General features: G+C 43.6%; 1 protein-coding gene across 1 annotated transcript in view; it reads left to right on the top strand.

The window, feature by feature from the left end:
- LOC311137366 (protein O-mannosyl-transferase TMTC2-like) overlaps positions 1-23,809 on the top strand; it is a gene marked incomplete at its 5' end in the record, with an annotated part of 194,745 nt that overhangs the window by 144,276 nt on the left and 26,660 nt on the right. The window contains 3 exons of the mRNA XM_084171814.1: positions 4,066-4,187; positions 16,088-16,169; positions 18,285-18,399. Coding sequence (XP_084027940.1) covers positions 4,066-4,187; positions 16,088-16,169; positions 18,285-18,399 — 319 coding nt within the window. The remainder of the gene's footprint in view (positions 1-4,065; positions 4,188-16,087; positions 16,170-18,284; positions 18,400-23,809) is intronic.

Raw genomic sequence — 23,809 nt, 5'->3', positions numbered from 1 at the left:
AGTCTACTTTCCACCAGACACTGGGAGATGAATTCACCTTTCATCAGGACAATAACCTAAAACACCAATGCCAAATCTACACTGGAGTTGCTTTCCAAGAAGACAGTGTTACAGTTTTGACTTAAATCTGCTTGAAAATCTATGGCAAGACCTGAAAATGGTTGTCTAGCAATGGTCAACAACCAATTTGACAGACATAGAATATTTTTCTTTTTTAATAATGTGCAAATGTTGCACAATCCAGGTGTGGAAAGCTCTTTTTAGAGACTTACCCAGAAGGTCTCAGAGCTGTAATTGCTACCGTAGGTGATTCTAACATGTATTGACCCGGGGGGTTGAATACTTATTTAATCAAGATATATTAGTGTTTTATGTTTCATGATTTTTTTTTTTTTTTTACAAATGTTCCGAATTTTGTGTAGATTGTTGACAAAAAATGACAATTAAATCCATTTTAATCCCACTTTGTAACACAACAAAATGTGGAAAAAGTCAAGGGGTGTGAATACTTTCTGAAGGCACGGTATGTAATAGTAATTAACCCTTAGGATAGGGGAGACATGTATGGCAGCCAGGCACTTATATTTGTAATATACACTGACCAAAAATATAAACGCAACATGTAAAGTGTTGGTTCATGTTTCATAAGCTGAAATAAAAGATCCCAGAAATGTTCGATATGCACAAAATACTTATTTCTCTAAAACATTTTACAAAATTTGTTTACATCCCTGTTAGTGAGCATTTCTCCTTTGCCAATATAATCCATCCACCTGACAGGTGTGGCATTTTACATTTACATTTTAGTCATTTAGCAGATCAAGAAGCTGATTAAACAGCGCGATCATTACACAGGTGCACCTTGTGCTGTGGACAATAAAAAGCCACTCTAAAATGTGAAGTTTTGTCACACAACACAATGCCACAGATGTCTCAAGTTTTGAGTAAGTGTGCAATTGGCATGCTGACTGCAGGAATGTCCACCAGAGCTGTTGCCAAATAACAGAATATTAATTTCTCTTCCGCCGTCGTTTTAGAGAATTTGGCAGTACGTCCAACCGGCCTCACAACCACAGACCACGTCAGCCCAGGACCTCCACATCCGGCTTCTTCACCTGCGGGATCGTCTGAGACCAGCAATTGGACAGCTGATGAAACTGTGGGTTTGCACAACTGAAGAATTTCTGCACAAACCGTCTCAGGGAAGCTCATCTGCGTACTCGTCATCCTCACCAGGGTCTTGACCATAAACTATGGACAACGAACACAATTGCATTTTATCGATGGCAATTTGAATGCACAGAGATATCATGATGAGATGCTGAGGCCCATTGTCGTGCCATTCATCCACCGCCATCACCTCATGTTTCAGCATGATAATGCACGGCCCCATGTCGCAAGTATCTGGACACAATTCCTGGAAGCTGAAAATGTCCCAGTTCCTCCATGGCCTGCATACTCACCAGACATGTCACCCATTGAGCATGTTTGGGATGCTCTGGATCGACGTGTACGACAGCATGTTCCAGGTCCCGCCAATATCCAGCAACTTTGTACAGCCATTGAAGAGGAGTGGGACAACATTCCACAGGCCACAATCAACAGCCTATCAACAGCCTGATCAACTCTATGCGAAGCAGATGTGTTGCGCTGCATGAGGCAAATGGTAGTCACACCAGATACTGACTGGTTTTCTGATCCACGCCCCTACCTAATTTGTTAAGGTATCTGTGACCAACAGATGCATATCTGTATTCCCAGTCACGTGAAATCCGTAGATTAGGGCCTAATGCATTTATTTCAATTGACTGATTTCCTTATATGAACTGTTACTCTGTGAAATCTTTGAAATTGTTGCATATTATCTTTATATTTTTGTTCAGTGTAGTTAGGCTTTCATAAGGTATTATGAGCCAATGGTCATCTATTAGGCATTATTCAGTCATTTTTCTTCTTTATCTAATACATTTGTTTATTCATTGACAACTAGGATGTTGCTGGGCCCAGCACTGGTACCAATGTTGTGGGAAAGGATGCTAGGCTTAGCAGAGACAACTCAGATGTGAGTGCAGTGGAGGCAGGAAGAAAAGAGAGAGACAGATGTACTGCCAGTTCCTTAATATGTTGGCTCTATATGTAATAGCAAATAACACTTAGGAGTGACAGACAGAGTGACAACAGAGGAGAACAAGGAGAAGCACAGACGGACAGACAGACAGAGACAGAGTGACAGCAGAGAAGATGCAGAGACAGACAGCACAACAGAGAGGCAACAGAGGCACAGTTATAGTGGTGAGTTGTATGTCTAGTGGTGCTTTTACATGTTGTATTTGTCTTAAATATGAGCTGGTTAAAAGGAGCTGGTTAAAAAAGGAGGAGGACTATGTTTCACCATTCACTGGTACAGTAAAAGTTGAGAATTGCTGTACTATAGTGTAATGCAGCCATACTCAACTGGTGGACCGCGCTCCGGATCCGGAACCAGAACGGGATCAATACTGACCGTGGGTCCCTTCTTAAAAAACTCAGTATTTTAACTTACTGCTGTTGAGAATTGTAAAAGTACAATGCACAACGTTCAATTTCGAAATGGACAGTTTTCCTATTTTTATGTCATTCACTGACAGACCCTAGAGAGCTATTTTTAACCTGTCAGAAAAGTCCAGTTGATCAACTACTGGCCATGTTCACTAGATGGGTAAGTTAGCTAACCAGCTATCTAAATATTGTAGTTATCATGGCCAGATTACTGTCATTTATGTAGCGCTCTACTTTAATTGACCTTCATAGTTCAAACCCCAGATGGTCTCTAAAAGTACAACCTGCCAGCCAATTTAGCACTTTGGAGACTGGTGTTTGATGGCACTAAAAACAACACATCCTCAGTCGTAACCACATGTATGCCATCCAAAATGGAAGAACAAGCAAAGCAAGTAAACTATATTATGCTGAAAGTAAGGTAAAAGTGACAGAAAATGTGATGTGTTGCATTTGTCACTGAAAACCTTGCCAAATTGGATTCAAGTGAGTTGGGTTATATAACTGATTATATTATTTGCAGTAAATAAAACCACCTCTCAAGGAATAGTGAAGCTGAAGCATAAACAATACATCAACTATTATTTTCCAATGATAAACTATTCTGGTGCTAAAAATGCAAACTTCTCAGGGTAGCTTTACTGCATTATGAGGACTTGGAGAGTGTATGGAGGGGGGTGGGGGGGGGGGTGCGGTAATGTTGGCTGGTGTGGCTAAAATGCCAGGGCTGAATTTTTGTCCCAGTCCACCCCTGGCCACCTGTTGTTTCTCTCCAGTTTCTTATCAGTGGAAATTATTAGACATAATCCTCAGTGTATTATCTAGCTTCAGTCCGCTAGTCTAGATTACACATCCCGTAATTGGCACTCCTTGCCGAGACATGGGTGTGGATTGAAAAATTAACCATGTTACAAGTTCATGTGAAACCTAACACTGTCACGTCCCCTGTCCCTGTATTATTCCTGCGATAATTACATTAAAAACATTTACCCAACTGTGTCGTCAACGTTCTTATATTACGTGTGAGGGCAGGAGAGAGAAAGAAAGAGGGACCCTTTTTGTCTTCAAGGCTGGACCAGGTATCAGATGATGTCTGAAGGATCAGTGAGGGTGTTTCTACTCATGTCATCAGCTTCATATCATACAATCAGCTCAAGCCAGTCATAGCAAAGGATGGAGTCAGGCCCAGGCCTGTTCTCCTTCTCTGAAGTACGTTAGGCCTCCCACAGAACTCCATCTAACAAACACATGGGGGATCTGAAAATCCACCTTTAGTTCGATTATTATTTTTACAGGATTGTCACTGAGCAATGTTGTAATGTGTGTGTCCCTGACCCTAGTCCTAGTAAAAGTTCCTTTAGCTAATAAAACACGAGTTTGGTATCGGGTTTCAAAGTGCACTGGAGTCATGGCAGGCCTTTCTGGATGACTGCCCTCGCTGTCATTGAATTCCTTAGTGAGTCAATGGGAAGACGTGTGGTTCCTTAACTTCTGACCCTTGACCCGACCCCTCACTTCCCCTCGCAGGAGAGGCCTACATGAGACTGAACAAGCTGACCGATGCCGAGCACTGGTACAGAGAGTCCCTGAGAGCCAAGCCAGACCACATCCCAGCACACCTGACCTACGGCAAACTCCTCGCCCTCACGGTAAGTTGTTCTTTATCATCATCTTCTTCATCATCATCATCATCATCATCATCATCATAATCTTCTTCTTCTTCCTTCTCCTGGCTTTCTTATCCTTCTTCAGCTCTGCAAGTAGCCCGAGAGTGTGTATGCAGTTAATCAATGGTTTGTGCGTGTGCGGGCTTGTGTGAGGATAACATTGAATTTCTCAAGGTGCTCCATCGTCCTGTGGGGATAGCTTCCAAATTGAAACCCATGTCACGACTGCCCTGTGTGTTTTTAAGATCTTTTACCAAATACCCAGACTAATTCTTTACAACCACCTTAACAGGCACTCCATATTGAATCAATTTCAGCAACAGAGGTTGCAAATGGCTCCAGCTAACTAACCAGCGTCTGAAACACATTAGCCTTGAAGAATCTCTGTGAAGTGACTGATCTGATGTGGATCCTCTTCTAACTCCAGACCCTACTGCCTTTTGTGCCTCTGTGCACTCGGATGATATCGACCAAGGTCACATGGATGACCTGTGTTTGACTAAGAGGAGAAAGGCTGGTTTGTGTGCTGGGGGTAGTTCACTCCACAGGGTTCCAGAGTTCACATGGAAGGGGTTGTGTGGTGCACACAGTGAGCAGTTACAGATCGGGCCCAGTATGGTGTGTGGAAACAGGGAAAGAGGGGTGAAGGTGGTCCCCCTCTCCCCAGGCTGACGCCACTCTCCTAGGCAGCAGCCCAGCGTCTGGCCCCTGATGGAGGGACATTAATGTGTTCAAAGGTCCTGGGATGGGGATGGGCCCTCTGTAGTGCTTAAGAAGGACCAGGCCCTTCCTGTCTGTCTCCCCTCATTTCCAGCGCTTTACCGGAGCCCTTTTCAAGTCCCGTTCATTTGTTAGGTCAGGACCATCAGGATAAATAAAGAAAACAGTATCTATTCGCCCTCATCACTTCTTGACAAGCAAGGATACCTTTGATGGTGAACTTTAATGATTGGCAATAATGTTATCTGTGGTAATAATGATTTTCATTTGGGTATATTTTAACTGTAATTCTGAACTAATGTGAAGCCAGAAATATGTCAGTTTTGATTACATTTGATTAGAAAATAATGTATTAAGGAGAAACTAGAGTATTCAGTATTTACCCCTAAATGTAGCCATGATCTTACATGTTGAACAAAACTGTGGTGAGCTGAGTAGTGTGTTTAAATAACAGCTTTGCAGGTATTTAAGAGAAAAATTACTTCTTAACTAGAGTATTCAGTATTTACCCCTAAATGTAGCCATGATCTTACATGTTGAACAAAACTGTGGTGAGCTGAGTAGTGTGTTTAAATAACAGCTTTGCAGGTATTTAAGAGAAAAATTACTTCTTAACCCTTTGACACATACCAATAAACAAGTGTGATCATTCTATAGTGGTCCCTGAAGTGTACGCTCAAACCGGTGTGATTAGAATGCTTATTTAGAACGTCCAGTTTCGATTGACGCAACAGTCAGCGTTTGAGCTGGCCACACAGTTTTTTCACAGAAACATTTTGCACAAACACAGTCCTTACAAGGTTATGTCCTGAATGTGACCAGTTTATTTTTGGATGCAATGTTCAGACATTCACAGAAGTAGCGACAGCATAACACAATCATCCAAACCGGAAAATGTAGGCTACATTAGTCCTAGCGCTAACTGAGGAAAGATTGATGTAACACAAGCGGTCATATTTAGCTAACTCTCGGATGACAGAAACCACAATATGAATTAGCTAATAGGAATTACTATTTACAATTCATCACATGGGTAGTTTGTGCGCGTCTCCATGTTTGTTTTTTCGCGTCAACCAAAGATAAGAAGAGGAGACAAAATGAGTTTGGTCTGTTTACAGAATGCATGTTGAAGGGGGTGTGTCATCGACCATCATTCACTTCCCTTCATTCACTTCTGGAAGTTTACTCGAAAGATGAGTGAACCATTCCTTCACCTCATTTTGTTATAACATGTTTGGTCTGACAGACATTTACGTGACACCCAGAATGCATTGTATAATGTCAACAAACATGGCGCCAAACATAGCTGGCAAATAGCTTAGCATTAGCTCATCATAATCAGTACAACCCTCAAAAAAGTATTTTACACACATCATAGGTGGCATTACAATCTATGCAATAATCGGAATGCGTGATTTGTCACCAGTACTTGAAAACGTGAATAAAACTGTAAATACATTATGCTCCATACATACATACTGAATGCTACAGTAGAAACGACAACACGATACACAGATAAGGTGTAGGAGGGGAGGGTATAAGGCACTTACTTTGATAGGAACGCACACATGTCCAAAACAACAATGAAGGCAATGCGAACACCAGCCCAGAAAAAAAGTTTGCAAGACTGCGCAAATGTCTGCATACTTGATCTGCGGAAACACTGGGGAAGTGCTTGGGCTCTCTTTGAAGAGAGAAATTTGTCAGGCTCAGTAAAGCCAATCACATTTTGGAACAGTGAATGCATTCTGACATCACGTGCATAAAAAAACTCACGCTGGGGCATCCGTTAGAGATATTTGCAACTCACGCGTGAAAAGGTTAAGCTGACATTAGTTGGTAAGGATTAACAGGAGGCGCTAGATACAATCACGGAAACGTACATCTGTCACAGCATACACTGGGGGAACAACACTATCCAATAGAAGAAGAAAAATGGCAGGCAGGGTAAAACTCACTGGAGCGAGAAGTAGATTTTGTTTTAGTTAAGAAAGGGCTATTGATTTAGAGGAAAGTGGGGAGCTCAGAGCTCAGGGCCGTGTGCTTCTCTTCTGGATCTCAGGCCAAGATAGACCTCCTTTCTCTTCTGGGTGTAAATTATGCCACCTCAGGGGTGAGGAGAGGAGAGAGCTGTCAGACTCACAGGCTCGCTAACCTTGAGATGGTTTTGAAAGAACAGAGCATAGTAGGGAAATGCAGTGGCTCAACCAGCCCTAGCACACATTTGTATCTACACTGCTCAAAAAAAATAAAGGGAACACTAAAATAACACATCCTAGATCTGAATGAATGAAATAATCTTATTAAATACTTTTTTCTTTACATAGTTGAATGTGCTGACAACAAAATCACACAAAAATTATCAATGGAAATCAAATGTATCATTAGGTCTGATAAAGGAGGTCTGGATTTGGAGTCACACTCAAAATTAAAGTGGAAAACCACACTACAGGCTGATCCAACTTTGATGTAATGTCCTTAAAACAAGTCAAAATGAGGCTCAGTAGTGTGTGTGGCCTCCACGTGCCTGTATGACTTCCCTACAACGCCTGGGCATGCTCCTGATGAGGTGGTGGATGGTCTCCTGAGGGATCTCCTTCCAGACCTGGACTAAAGCATCCACCACCTCCTGGACAGTCTGTGGTGCAACGTGGCGTTGGTGGATGGAGCGAGACATGATGTTCCTGATGTGCTCAATTGGATTCAGGTCTGGGGAACGGGCGGGCCAGTCCATAGCATCAATGCCTTCCTCTTGCAGGAACTGCTGACACACTCCAGCCACATGAGGTCTAGTATTGTCTTTCATTAGGAGGAACCCAGGGCCAACCGCACCAGCATATGGTCTCACAAGGGGTCTGAGGATCTCATCTCGGTACCTAATGGCAGTCAGGCTACCTCTGGCGAGCACATGGAGGGCTGTGCGGCCCCTCAAAGAAATGCCACCCCACACCATGACTGACCCACCGCCAAACCGGTCATGCTGGAGGGTGTTGCAGGCAGCAGAACGTTCTCCACGGCGTCTCCAGACTCTGTCACGTCTGTCACATGTGCTCAGTGTGAACCTGCTTTCATCTGTGAAGAGCACAGGGCGCCAGTGGCGAATTTGCCAATCTTGGTGTTCTCTGGCAAATGCCAAACGTCCTGCACGGTGTTGGGCTGTAAGCACAACCCCCACCTGTGGATGTCGGGCCCTCATACCACACTCATGGAGTCTGTTTCTGACCGTTTGAGCAGACACATGCACATTTGTGGCCTGCTGGAGGTCATTTTGCAGGGCTCTGGCAGTGATCCTCCTGCTCCTCCTTGGGGTAGCAGTCCTTCTGCTGGGTTGTTGCCCTCCTACGGCCTCCTCCACGTCTCCTGATGTACTGGCCTGTCTCCTGGTAGCGCCTCCATGCTCTGGACACTACGCTGACAGACACAGCAAACCTTCTTGCCACAGCTCGCATTGATGTGCCATCCTGGATGAGCTGCACTACCTGAGCCACTTGTGTGGGTTGTAGACTCCGTCTCATGCTACCACTAGAGTGAAAGCACCGCCAGCATTCAAAAGTGACCAAAACATCAGCCAGGAAGCATAGGAACTGAGAAGTGGTCTGTGGTCACCACCTGCAGAACCACTCCTTTATTGGGGGTGTCTTGCTAATTGCCTATAATTTCCACCTGTTGTCTATTCCATTTGCTCAACAGCATGTGAAATGTATTGTCAATCAGTGTTGCTTCCTAAGTGGACAGTTTGATTTCACAGAAGTGTGATTGACTTGGAGTTACATTGTGTTGTTTAAGTGTTCCCTTTGGTTATTGTATTGCTAGATATTACTGCTAAACATAAGCATTTCACTGTACCTGCGATAACATCTGCAAATCTGTGTAAGCGACCAATAAACTTTGATTTGATTTGGAACTACCTTGAAAGCATTCAGTTTTCTACTGTTGGATGTTTGTGCTCACCTTCTACCTACATCAGCCCCATCATGACCTCGGACCTCCTACTGTGCTAGTTCCACCATACCACTACATCTACTGTCTCTTCACTGACAACTGTGTTTAGTCTTGATCAAATACCACACCAGGGAAGCGACCCCCACCTCCAATCCCATCCCCTCTACCTCCACTGTGAGTGATGGGGAACTAGCAGTCCTGTCATAGGTCCTAGGTTCAGATCCTGGCAGGGGTTCGTGGGTAGAGAGAGGGGTAGTGGTGCATTGGGGGACAGGGTTGGGCGTGAGTCACTCGCTTATGGTGGAGGTTGGTGTCGTTTGGAGATGTGCACCGTGGTGGTGGGTGTTATTGAAATCAGTCATTCACAAGTCATTTCCGGTGCTAATGCGATGCAGGCTCCATTCATAATTACCTCGGTGGCTGCCAGAGCGGCAGTACACATCTGTTCCGCGTCTGATGTCAACGGGAGATTAGGGGGTCAACACTAACAATAAATACAGTATGTGTGAAAACAGGATATTGCAGCTCCATAATGAGTTGATACTGAATAGGAAGTGGATATTGGTGGCAGGGATTTTTTTCATATTATTTTTACCTCCTTACCAAACAGCCCCTTCACCAAATAGCCCCAGAGAGAGAGAGAGAGAGAGAGAGAGAGGGGGGGGGGGGGGGGGAAGAGGGAGGGAGAGAGAGAGAGAGAGAGAGAGAGAGAGAGAGAGAGAGAGAGAGAGAGAGAGAGAGAGAGAGAGAGAGAGAGAGAGAGAGAGAGAGAGAGAGAGAGAGAGAGAGAGAGAGAGAGAGAGAGAGAGAGAGAGAGAGACCCGTTCTGTATAGACCTGGTCGGATCCAGACCCGATCGGAGTGAGTGTAGCAGCAGAAAAGTCATTTTTTAAGCTACTTAATTAACCGGAGCTGATAAAGTGGAGAGGAGGGAGAGAGAGGTGTCGCTCTAGCAGGCGGGTGACTGTGACACGGGGAGCAGGGAGGGAGAGACGAGAGACAGCAACCAAGCCGACTCGCGCTATAGTAGACTAGCTGCCATAGCTAGTTTAATTATCATCAAATATGATTACATAGTACCTGTCTTGACTGCATCAAACCAGGAGAAGCTAGTTAAGCGAGCTAATGTTAGGTAGCTAGGCTAATTGAGGCTTCAGTGCATGAGCTATCTCATCCTACAGTTGCAAATAACAACAACTCCATTCAGAATATTAAGTAGCAGCCTACCGGTTGGATCTTGGACGTTGTAGCCTATCCTTCTCCTTTAACTTTAATTCCGTCATTTTAAATTCCATCTTCCATTGATAAGATATCTTCTACATTTTGCTACAGATGGAGGCTCTATTATTATTGCTGCTTTGATGACTTATGATTGGCCAACAACAAGATTCACGTGCCACGCTCCACTCTCGTAAAAAGCAAGAGCAGCAGCATAGGTTATAACATTTCTCTCTACTGCAGCTGTCGCGTTCGGATCTGTACTGGCCCTTCCGGACAAGTCAGTTAAAGTCAGTTAAAGGAGAAGTTTTCTTTTTTACAATCAAATATCTATTTTTTATGTAACTTACATGTTAGAGAAAGGTCAAGACACCTTTTTAGTGTTTTCACATGTTTTAGAGAAACTTACCCCAAACAGCAAATCACTTCCTCATCCTCGTTGTGTATTACGTGGCCCCGAATATATATATATATATATATGTATATATATATATATATATATATATATATATATATATATATATATATATATTTTAATGCTCCAGAAACACTCAAATACATCATTTTAGAAACGTCAAAGCTCTCAGTATAGTGATGCAGGTCTTTAGATGTTGTACACATGAAATTGTGTCATTATGAACTTTATCCGCAACGTTATATTCCATTTTGTTTAGACTCGAACGATACATCTCCGTCCATTTTACAGGTAATTGCCAAAATAAAGGCAACACTTTAGTAAATTAAAATGTACGTCATTTAGCAGACGCTCTTATCCAGAGTGACTTACAAATTGGTGCATTCACCTTATGATAGCCAGTGGGACAACCACTTTACAATTATTTTTTAATTTTTGTAATGTTTTTATTATTATTATTATTATTTTTATTTTTTTATTTTTGTGGGGGTGGTAGAAGGATTACTTTTATACTATCCCAGGTATTCCTTAAAGAGGTAGGGTTTCAAGTGTCTCCGGAAGGTGGTCAGTGACTCCGCTGTCCTGGCGTCGTGAGGGAGATTGTTCCACCATTGGGGTGCCAGAGCAGCGAACAGTTTTGACTGGGCTGAGTGGGAACTGTGCTTCCGCAGAGGTAGGGGGACCAGCAGGCCAGAGGTGGAAGAACGCAATGTCCTCGTTTGGGTGTAGGGACTGATCAGAGCCTGAAGGAAAGGAGGTGACGTTCCCCTCACAGCTCCGTAGGCAAGCACCATGGTCTTGTAGCAGATGCGAGCTTCAACTGGAAGCCAGTGGAGTGTGCGGATGAACGGGGTGACGTGAGAGAACTTAGGAAGGTTGAACACCAGACGGGCTGCAGCGTTCTGGATGAGTTGTAGGGGTTTAATGGCACAGGCAGGGAGCCCAGCCAACTGCGAGTTGCAGTAATCCAGACGGGAGATGACAAGTGCCTGGATTAGGACCTGTGCCGCTTCCTGTGTAAGGTAGGGTCATACTCTGCGAATGTTGTAGAGCATGAACCTACAGGATCGGGTCACCGCTTTGATGTTAGCGGAGAACGACAGGGTGTTGTCCAGGGTCACGCCAAGGTTCTTTGCACTCTGGGAGGAGGACACAACAGAGTTGTCAACCGTGATGGCTAGATCATGGAGCGGGCAGTCCTTCCCCGGGAGGAAGAGCAGCTCCGTCTTGCCAAGGTTCAGCTTGAGGTGGTGATCTGACATCCACACTGATATGTCTGCCAGACATGCAGAGATGTGATTCGCCACCTGGTTATCAGAAGGGGGAAAGGAGAAGATTAATTGTGTGTCGTCTGCGTAGCAATGATAGGAGAGACCATGTGAGGATATGACAGAGCCAAGTGACTTGGTGTATAGAGAGAATAGGACAGGGCCTAGAACTGAGCCCTGGGGGACACCAGTGGTGAGAGAACGTGGTGCGGAGACAGATTCTAGCCACGCCACCTGGTAGGAGCGACCTGCCAGGTAGGACGCAATCCAAGAGTGAGCCGCGCCGGAGATGCCCAACTCGGAGAGGGTGGAGAGGAGGATCTGATGGTTCACAGTATCAAAGGCAGCAGATAGGTCTAGAAGGATGAGAGCAGAGGAGAGAGAGTTAGCTTTAGCAGTGCGGAGAGCCTCCGTGACACAGAGAAGAGCAGTCTCAGTTGAATGACCAGTCTTGAAACCTGACTGGTTTGGATCAAGAAGGTCATTCTGAGAGAGATAGCAGGATAGTTGGCAATAGACAGCACGCTCAAGAGTTTTGGAGAGAATAGAAAGAATGGATACTGGTCTGTAGTTGTTGACATCGGAGGGATCGAGTGTAGGTTTTTTGAGGAGGGGTGCAACTCTTGCTTTCTTGAAGATAGAAGGGACATAGCCAGCGGACAAGGATGAGTTGATGAGCGAGGTGAGGTAATGGAGAAGGTCTCCGGAAATGGTCTGGAGAAGAGAGGGGATAGGGTCAAGCGGGCAGGTGGTTGGGCTGCCGGCCGTCACAAGTCGCAAGATTTCATCTGGAGAGAGAGGGGAGAAAGAAGTCAAAGCATAGGGTAGGGCAGTGTGAGCAGGACCAGCGGTGTCATTTGACTTAATAAATGAGGATCAGATGTCGTCAACCTTCTTTTCAAAATGGTTGACGAAGTCATCCACAGAGAGGGAGGAGGGAGGGGGAGGAGGAGGAGAAGGCAGCAAGCAGCAGGGAGGAGAAGGTGGCAAAGAGCTTCCTAGGGTTAGAGGCAGAGGCTTGAAATTTAGAGTGGTAGAAAGTGGCTTTAGCAGCAGAAACGGAGGAAGAGAATGTAGAGAGGTGGCAGTGGAAAGATGAGTGGAAAGAAGGAGGCAGAGAGAAATGAGTCAAAGGCAGACGTAGGGAGGTTAAAGTCACCCAGAACTGTGAGGGGTGAGCCATCCTCAGGAAAGGAACTTATCAAGGCGTCAAGCTCATTGAACTCTCCAAGGGAACCTGGAGGGCGATAAATGACAAGGATGTTAAGCTTGAATGGGCTAGTGACTGTGACAGCATGGAATTAAAATGAGGAGATAGACAGATGGGTCAGGGGGAAAAGAGAGAATGTCCACTTGGGAGAGATGAGGATTCCTGTGCCACCGCCGCGCTGACCAGATGCTCTCGGGGTATGCGAGAACACATGATCAGACGAGGAAAGAGCAGTAGGAGTAGCAGTGTTTTCTGTGGTAATCCATGTTTCCGTCAGCGCCAAGAAGTCGAGGGACTGGAGGGTGGCATAGGCTGAGATGGACTCTGCCTTGTTGGCTGCAGAACGGCAGTTCCAGAGGCTACCGGAGACCTGGAACTCCACGTGGGTCGTGTGCGCAGGGACCACCAGATTAGAGAGGCAGCAGCCACGCCGTGTGAAGCGTTTGTATGGCCTGTGCGGAGAGGAGAGAACAGGGATAGACAGACACATAGTTGACAGGCTACAGAAAAGGCTACAATAATGCAAAGGAGATCGGAATGAAATTAACTAAGCATCTGGGAAAGCGAGAGAGTGGGTCCTCCCTCACGTTTCACTGAAACACTCAAATATAACTCTCCCAACTTCCACTTTAGATTAATAGACTTTAGTTAGTGTTTGGTCTGTTAGCGATGTTACCAAACAGACTAGTTCTGTCTCTTACCTCTAGTTAGTGTCTGGTCTATTAGCGATGTTACCAAACAGACTAGTTCTGTCTCTTGCCTCTAGTTAGTGTCTGGTCTATTAGCGATGTTACCAAACAGACTAGTTCTGTCTCTTGCCTCTAGTTAGTGTCTGGTCTATTAGCGATGTTACCAAACAGACTAGTTCTATCTCTTGCCTCTAGTTAGTGTCTGGTCTATTAGCGATGTTACCAAACAGACTAGTTCTATCTCTTGCCTCTAGTTAGTGTCTGGTCTATTAGCGATGTTACCAAACAGACTAGTTCTGTCTCTTGCCTCTAGTTAGTGTCTGGTCTATTAGCGATGTTACCAAACAGACTAGTTCTATCTCTTGCCTCTAGTTAGTGTCTGGTCTATTAGCGATGTTACCAAACAGACTAGTTCTATCTCTTGCCTCTAGTTAGTGTCTGGTCTATTAGCGTCTGGTCTATTTGTATCCCATTAAATGTGGGATACAAAGTATATTGAAAGCATCGGGTCTCGGTTATTCGGGGACAGGTGGATCTGTGAAGACCTCTACTACATACAAACCACTACACTAAATATAGTTTTGATCTGGATACCTGACAGTTGTACGAGGGAAAGCTAATGGGCTCAAATGTTGAAATTATACTTTGTTAGCAAGCCAGGCATGCAGCTGGATTTCATTCAACAATCTACTCAATCTAACTCCTAAGGCTGATAAGGCAAAGCATGGATTCGAAAGATGAGAACGTCAATGGGGGCATTTTCCACACATTTCTTGACACCTTAACAGAAGTAAAGAGAGTTGTTTTTGCTAACTTCTCAGTCAAACCTGCAAAGTATGTACCTCATACACTGTAGATTCTCTATCAATATTGTGAAAATAACATTAGACTATCCGTGTCCATTCAAAACCACACGCACAATGAGAGCCAGTGCATTAAATTGTCATAATGTGGTTTCCTGCCAGACATTTTGCCTGAACTTGAGTAAATAGAAATATGCTGATGTTATGACTATTCCAGCTGCTCTTCAGCTGAGTGCTTTGTACTATTTGTGAATTTGAGTGTGAAAGCATACAGAAATAATGCCTTTCACACTGGAACTATTACTGTCACTTTCACGCCTTGAGCTGCATTAAACATATACTTATTGCTCGTTAAATTTTCCATCACATCAATGAATAATACACTCAAACATTTACACTTGAAAATTGTGGATACTTCTTGAGTTATTGAAAGTCAACCCAGTGAAAAATGGAGGCACGCAATCATCCATCATTTTGTATTTATACAGTATTTTGATGTGTATGAAAATGTATGCACTCACTAACTGTAAGTCGCTCTGGATAAGAGCGTCTGCTAAATTACTAAAATGTAAAATGTAAATGTAATGTGTGTATTTTCTGTAATTTCTGTAATTTAGGACTCATCTGTAAAAGAGACCTTGGTCTCAGTATGACTCCCTGATAAAGTCAAGGTTAAATAATATCCTGATCGGATTGCAGTGTTTAGATAAATGTATTTTTTTTTAAAGACCTTGCAATTAAAATGTAGGAATTGTGTTCATTCTATATAATGGAATGCATAAGCATAATTTATTCTGGTTACTGGCTTATGTAATATTAAGGGAGTCCTTGACACATTTTTTTACAAAATCTAAAATGCTGTGGCATCTCTTAAATGTAGGTTTCTATAGGCTTTGATTGACTCGTTGAACCTCTATTGTGATCTGCTCTTCATGAGCAGTATTGATAATAACTGGCATTATGTTTATAGAATAGAGATGTATTGTTGATCAGAGTGCAGCTGATACACAGATGAGACCAGTGTTGTGTGTGTGAGACAGAGGCAGCTGTGTTGGCTGGAGCCTCTGTGTGTTAGCTGTGATTTGGTCCAGCTCTCTGAGGCCCCCGGGAGACTGGCTCCTCTGGGCCCCAATCTGTCACTGCTGCTGCTGCCCCTCATCAGGCTCGAGTAACCCAGCACGCCCCTCCACGCCCTCTCTCAAGATCTGTCTCTATGTCTGCCGTACTGTGTGTGTGTGCGTTTGTATGTGTGCATGTCTGTTGTGTCTCGCTCTCAGCTGCAGTAGTTTGGCCACACACACAGCTTTTGCGGTCATACAAGTGTTATTTGTACAGATATAAGTGTGTTATGATTAAATGCTCAGACCAGGCAGTCAACTGTGCCAAGCATGACATTGTGTGCTTTGAGGGTAAATCTTTCTTAGGATGACACAAGGTGTTGAAAGAATAATGTAGTTACATGTGTTTTATGTCTTCTTATTAAGATTTAATGTTACAGTTAGTTTGTGGCTTGGCAAAATCAGCTTTTACACATAAAATAATGTTTTTATATTGAAATGGACGGCATAGCAACGGCAACAAATAGTGACAATGTATTTCATTCATCTCCCTTCTTAGGGTCAGAAGACTGAAGCAGAGAGGTACTTTCTGAAGGCCATCCAACTAGACCCCACTAAAGGAAATTGCTATATGCACTACGGTAAGTGGTGCAGTTTGGGGTTTTGGGGTTTATTTTGATTTACCAACATTATATAAAGGTTATACTGTATACTAAGGTTAATCTTCCAACATACCATAGGCCACATTGAATCAACCAAATTGTGCACTTTTGCACTACAACAAAAATAACTGTATGTTATACTGTTCTGACCTCACACTCCATCAAACTGTCATGTTAGGTACAAGCAGGGTTGGGCTCAATTCAGAATTTTGGAATTGACTGCCATTCATCTCATGAGTTGAAATTCGAATTGAAATGGCCAAAACCCACAGGATGTAGAATTTTAATTTTAGTTTGAGTGGCAGGAAGTATAATTTAATTCAGTGCAATTCAAAGAAATTCCACTCAGTCATAAAACATGACAGTTTCATTGAACCTGACAGGTCACACTTCCCGATACCAAAGAATAAATCACTTTTCTCTGGAAACAATGTTCATATACTCTTTTAACCTTGGTGCTTAGAATAGCCAATTATATTTCCACCAACCATTTCATTTGTTTGGCTTCTTTTTGAAGGCATCAGGGTCAACTTGAGGGTTAAACTAATGCATTCTGGGAAATGTAGTAGTTTCCCCATATTTAACTAAATGTAAGTGATTAATAAAATATAATAACTTAGAATATTCGCATACAGGTTTTGTTTTCCTTGATCATTCATTTTAAGAGTTTGTCCTGAAAATCTTGAAAAAGAGTTTGTCCTGTATATAACAACATGTTTGATGTTTTATGTACAAGATGCATATTTGTATAGACTACACCTAATATAGAATAGAAGAGGCATTTGAATTTCATTCAATTTAATTATATTTCCTTCAATTCAAATTCGAAATTGCAATTCTGTATCCTGTTTACTACTTGAATTGGAATTTATGAGGCATTCTCAATACAATTCTATATTTAGCCCAACCCCAAGAACAAGTCACTTCTCAGGACCACTCTCTCTTGTGGGTTTTTGAACCAAAGCCTATCCACACACACACACACACGAGCGCACACACACACAAACACGTACATATGTCACACACACCTTGATTGGATCCCTTCCAGGTAGTTAGCAATGCTGGCTGACCTCTCTTCCTGTATTAAGGTTGTGTACGCGGCTTGTTGGGGGGGATAGCGTGAGGGAATATTCACACTATTGACCAATGAAGATAAACCCCAATTTCCTCACATTGTTCTCAAATATGACATATGCACAGACGTGGAAAGAAGGAACGTGACAGTTGACGTGTCTTTTCTGCTGAACACCATTTTATCTTATGAGAAACAACACATTTTTATACTCTACTAAGGTCACTGCAAGTTTCCTCTTTGAAATGTGGGTTTGAGAGTGAGTGCCAGCAGAATAATTTGTGGTAATGTACTGTGTGATCGATCTTTCGTAAAATGAAAGAATTTCCTTTATTTCTTGATATTTTAAGGAACAGCTTTCACATATTCTTAACCACTCCAATAAAACAAGAGTTGACATATTGAAATCTATCCCCTGCTATAGCAGTGTTTCTAACCTGGAGGTGCTCTGCAATACGTTGGAAATCAGTCAGGGCTGAAGCGGTCTCTCCTTTACCTAAGGCCTGTAGAACCAGTCTACATTTCATCCGCAGCTATGTAGGAAAAAATGCTTGGTTTCCACCAGTGGTTTGGGAACTCTGTACAGTAGTGGAGCTCACCAAAATCAACAGGCTTTTAATTCCTCCACAAACATGACCCTCTCCGAGAGGTCTGACCCCAGTTCATGCCCCCATCAGGGATCCACACTCTAGCCTCATTAGGATGGTCTACAAAGGCCCTGCTCTATCATTTCAGCTGCACCTCAGACATACAGAACTCCAGCTAGGCCCAACACACATGTAAGAGAAACATTCCTATCAAGATCCTCCTAATTGGACAAATGGGCCTGAGCGATAGCCAAAGAGCGATGATACGCTCTGCTTGTATCTTATGTTTCAGCAAATCATTCTTAGGCCGGCCGCTGTCCGCCCTATCTCCCCGGGCCAAACACAATATTCTCAGAAACTATTCATCCCTCTCTAAGAATACATCCACATACAGCGTTTTAACATGGTGTTTCTGTTCTCTCTGGCTGCTCCAAGGTCAGTTTTTGTTGGAGGAGTCTCGTCTGCTGGAAGCGGCTGAGATGGCGGAGAAGGCGGCGCGTCTGGACAGCCGGGAGTTTGATGTGGTCTTCAGCGCAGCCCACATGCTCAGGTGAGTGTTGGATGGGACGGACACACTGTGAGGGAGGGGAGGGGACAAGAGCTGGGGGAGGGAGAGCGTCTATGGTCTGTACGCTTTATCCCAGGGATTACAGCGCTCCTCTGCCAGTGTGATTTACTTGGCCGGCTGCTGTAATCACCTTCTCTGCTGCTGCAGCGGTAGCCAATGAGCTGCCATCTTGCCTTAGTGCACCACGCAGCTACGTGCCTGTCTCTGCGCTCCCTCTGCTGTTTCTGGCTCATTCATTAAAAGCCGGTTCCAAATCAGAGCAAGGTTCAGCAGCGCGGCTTCTGACTCACAGTTCTCCTGGAAGCCGCAAGCTGTTGTGTTTCAAGGCGCAAGCCGCGAGTGGAAATGTGTAAATAGAGCAACGTGCCAATTTAGAGTTTGCCACACAGACTGAGGCAGCTCAGCTTAGAGCCAACAATATTATATTTCCTAGTTTGGAGATTTCCCTTGTTTAGACTTATCAGGGTAAATCAGGGTTCTTCTGTGTGAGAATTACTTCTGCTGGCTGTGGGAAATTACGACTACTAAAACCATTAATGCGATGTCTTGAATCATTGTGCTTCACTGAGGTAGTTTTTGCGGTTCACTTTCTTTACCAAAGACAGAAAGAGGCCGTGTCATGCAGCTCTATATAATGTTTTTATCCAGCTGGTTTTCACATGGTGGCCCACTGTACAGCGCTCTGATCCAGGGGGATGTGCAGCACCAGCAGCTCTGCTGGCCATGCTTTACAGAGCCTCTTCTAGGGTCCAGACCCCTGGCTGTTAAAGAGAGTCTCAGGCTGGGCACAGCGAGGGGCTCCCCACCGCCGCGCTGGCATGGGGTCTCGCTCCTCTGGAACTCATGTTCTTTATGTGTTTGTCTTGGAACCAAGACGTGGAAGGCCATCGGTTGGTGGGGGATACTAGTGAATCTGAAAAGGAAGGGTGGGGGGCTTTTAGATGTGCAAACCTTCTCTTATTGCTCTCTGGGGCCCTTGGTCTTTGACAAGTTTACTTCCTCACTATCCATTTCCCCTGGCCTTCTTTAAACAATCAGCACGTTATTCCAAACCTTCGTCTAGGGCTACGGAGCAGCGGCAGCAGCCGGCAGGCGAAGGGAAGGGAAGGGAAAGGAAGGCTGGCTGAGTGCTAACTCCCAAGGGAATGTGCTAATGCTGCCCTTTAAGTGCTCAAATCCCTCTGCAAGCCAGACCCACCGTTCACTAGCTGTGTGATGTCGATCACTATTCCAGGAACCCAGACTTGTTGGACAGAAGGAACAAGGAACATTTGTGTAACATTTGTGTGTCTTGTTGCTCGAGACAGATGGGCTCGCTGTAGTTAGTACACAGATCGTACACTGGCTGTTGTTGCTGAAGCAATTTGTTCATGAAGTCTTTAGCATTTTTTGAAACTGCGTTAGATGTACTGTAAGCAATGCTGTCAGCCGTATGACTTGTGCGTCTGTTCGTCTGTATTGGGGTTAATAAAGCATATTTAGATTACCAACTGTCAGGGCTCGAAGACAGAGGGCTCGGCGGTCATGTTGCTGATGTGAAATATGTTCCAACATTGTTTCATCCAGGGAGTTCTTTATTTTCATTCACTCATGATCCCTTTTTTCCCTCCGCCTCTTCCTCTCCGTGCTCTTCTAGTTCTTCCCTCTCGCCTCTCTTCCCAGCAGCTGTATCTCAGAGGACTTGGGTCTAACCGAAGTCAGAAGTTTGTTGTCTTCTCTCATTGTGCTTGCTGTACTCTCACAAGCCACTATCTCCAGGCAGTCCTTTGCCACTCATATTAAAGATCCTGTTTGTCTGGTGACAATGGTTTGGCTGCTCTACAGTTCTCCAGTCTGATAATTATGGTTATAGACTTGAAAATGATATAGAATTAGATTAATTCTCAAGAAGAAATTCTATTCTGAATATGATTGCGGTTATCACAACATGTGGTTATGGTCACGGTTAAACACCAAACCCATATTTGTCATCGCTGCACAATTTCTGGTATGGGGCACTATTTAAGTTACTTTTGAAAGAATATTTGTTAAACAGTTCAATGAGGTTAAGCATGGAGTTATTGTTGAGAAAAGAAGTAATACTGCTTTGAATTATGGTCATTTTGTGTGAGGCATTTGTTTATTCAACTCTTAGTTGACAAATGATGATCCATGCTGCTCAATAGAGGTGTTAGCTTGGGCTCTGCTTTCTCGAGTTGCACAAACACAGGGGGCTCTATTTTAACAAACCTAATGCAGTGGTAAATCTAAGCACTGGCGGTAGCGCTATAGGTCCTGGGGTGTGTCAGAAATATTTTTGCTATTTTCACAGCCGGAATTATGCACACAATAGCTGGCAGTGGCGCGAAAGGGCAGGGTTTTGATAAATAAACAAGTTGTAGGTGTGATGAGGGCTTGACCACTCACTGGCCAATCAACACATTCCATGGCTTAATACTGCCTGCGTTTGTCTCAAGTTAAATAGCATAGGCTACAGTAACGAGTAATAGCAACAGTAAAAAAAAACATCCAGTATTTGCTCAATAGCTCAATGTTTGGAGTGTTGGCAGTCAACATCGTTGTAATTGGCTTCAATGAGCCTAGCCTACATGTCTTTACGCATCGCTCTTCTCCTAAAATAAAAAATACTAGGCTCCTGTAAATTGTATTGTATGTATGAGGCACGTTCTCAATAAGCAAAATATAGCCTAGGCCTACCATTGATACTGTATTATAGAACTGAATCATTTAAATACGTCTATGGTAACCGGATGAGATGGGCTCTTTGGAGATGGGGATGGATACTTGAACAAGCGAAATGAAGTAAGCAGGTAGGCATATGTGTGTATGTTTTAGGATGTGCAGTATATTTTCAATTCAAGGCACTCAAATTGAAATAGACCATTTAAACATATTTTATGGATAGGCTACTTTGCAAGACCAGGATGAAGAGACACAACACATTGCTGTTGAACCAGCCTTCGTAGCCTAGGCCTAGGGTAAGGGTAGCAGAGGGCTAGATATGAAATGGAAAACAAGCAATCCGTTTTTTTTAAAGAACAACAATATTTCTAAATAGGATGGGGTCAGAAGCATGATATCATAAATCGCTTCTCTCGTTCAATGGCACTTTGTGCACATGTAGACCTAAATGTCTTTACACGTAACATTCACACATCTCTAAAATATATAATAGGCTCCTGTTATTTGTATCGTTGCCTATGTGCGAGGCAGATTCTCAAAAAAATGTGGTTGTGATATGGCATTATAGGAGGACTGAATAGTTTGGAGTAGCATGTCTTTGGTAATGGGACGAGGGGCGCCAACTTGAACAAGCATAATGAAGAATGCAGATATGTGAATTGTGAATAATGAAAAAGCATCAGGGCAAAAACATCTAATATATTTCAAAGCACTCTCAGTAGACCATTTAAAACCCCTTTATTCATAGGCTACTTGGCTAATGGCCAGGATAAAAAAGATGCGCCTATGCGATGCTGCTAAACCTGAGGGTAGCAGGTAGCCTAGCTGTTAAGAGCATTGGGCCAGTAACCGAAAGGCAGTGGATAAACCAGCAGGTGGATAATCTGCCGTTCTGCCCTTGAGCAAGGCAGTTAACCCCCAACAACAACTTCTCCCTGGGCGCTGATGACGTTGGCCTCCCGTAGCTCAGTTGGTAGAGCATGGCGCTTGCAACGACAGGGTTGCGGGTTCGATTCCCACGGGGGGCCAGTATGAAAAATGTATGCACTCACTAACTGTAAGTCACTCTGGATAAGAGTGTCTGCTAAATGACTAAAATGTAAAAATGTTGATTAAGGCAGTCCCCCACACCTCTCTGATTCAGAGGGGTTGGGTTAAATGCGGTTGACACATTTCAGTTGAATGCATTCAGTTGTGCAACTGACTATGTTTCCCCTAAACCAGCCTTGATTAAGGGGAGGGTAAGCTATGCTTGGTTTTTAAACGAAATGGGGGGAACCTATGTTTCTAAATACGAGATTCACCAGCACAAAAGGCACAACTCTCTTCTGTGGGCACTCCGCTCTCAAAATCCATGCCAATATCAACTGCGTTACCGTTAATACCTGCTATTTGTGGGTCTTAAATCTTTCCATTAGCGATTAAACATTATTTATAATAAGGCTTACATGGAGAAAATCGGACCTCTCTGAAATGAAACTGGATGGCCCTCCCTTCAGCTAAATATATTTTTTATCTAAACCCTCCGTGAGCGCTTGAAAAAAAACAAGTGACCCTCCCCTATACCCAAAATAATGATTAAAATATGAAGTGAATATATCAGAGAACATGATACTTCTTGGACAGACCAGAGCCTTAGATATGCAGTTTTAGAAACTGTTTTTTTGTCATATAAGCATTACATGGCAACACAGGAATTTTGATAGCGCACAGGGCTGTGGGCCAGAAGGTTGTGGGTTTGAAGACCACCGTGGACAAGAGTAGGGGTGGAAAGATCTTCTTTATAGTAAAAGCACTGCATGAATCTATCATCGTGTTTGCAGGTCCGAGAAAAACTGGCCTTTTATAAAAATGTCATGCAATTCTATGTAATTCTACATATTAGCAGAATATGTTTTAATACAACACAAATTACTGAAATTACAGGCTAAGAATGGACAGAGAGATAGGCCTATGTGTTCGTCTTAACATGAATCTTAGCAGGAATCTGAGCATGGTACTTTCAAAAGTTAGGCCTACCTTTCCACTCCAGACAGAGTAGTCCTACCGACGCAGAAAAATGTAAGCTTTAATTGGTGGCTACTCTTCTTCCGTTGCTTAACCCAACGAGAGAAAGTCACAAGTGTTTCCCTAAAAGCTGTCTTGGGTTTAAACATCTTCTATTGTACAGAAAGTGAATAGTTTAATCAGTTTCTAGTGACAGAATTAGATTACTTCCCAAGCAATGTAAATGTTTTGTCTCCTCGGGTATAGAAGGTTGTAGCTCAGCCTCTGAATATCAAAGAAACGAAACAATGATATCCCCATATGCATCGGAGTCTTGTCTTTCCCAGGTATTTTACAGCTTGTTTCTAGCACTCTGCTGTCCGACTCATCCCAAACCATCTCAATTTGGTTGAGGTCAGGGGATTGTGGAGGCCAGGTCATCTGATGCAGCACTCCATCACTCTCCTTCTTGGTAAAATAGCCCTTACACAGCCTGGAGGTGTGTTGGTTCATTTTCCTGTTGAAAAACAAATGATAGTCCCACTAAGCCCAAACCAGATGGGATGGCGTATCGCTGCAGAATGCTGTGGTAGCCATGCTGGTTAAGTGTGCCTTGAATTCTAAATAAATTACAGACAGTGTCACCAGCAAAGCACCCCCACACCATAACACCTCCTCCTCCATGCTTTACGGTGGGAAATACACATGCAGAGATCATCTGTTC

This window comes from Coregonus lavaretus (genome assembly GCF_964263955.1).
Source record: "Coregonus lavaretus genome assembly, chromosome: 11".
Lineage (NCBI taxonomy): Eukaryota > Metazoa > Chordata > Actinopteri > Salmoniformes > Salmonidae > Coregonus > Coregonus lavaretus.
The sequence above is the reverse complement of the archived record's forward strand: the minus strand, read 5'-3'. Positions and strand labels throughout refer to the sequence as shown.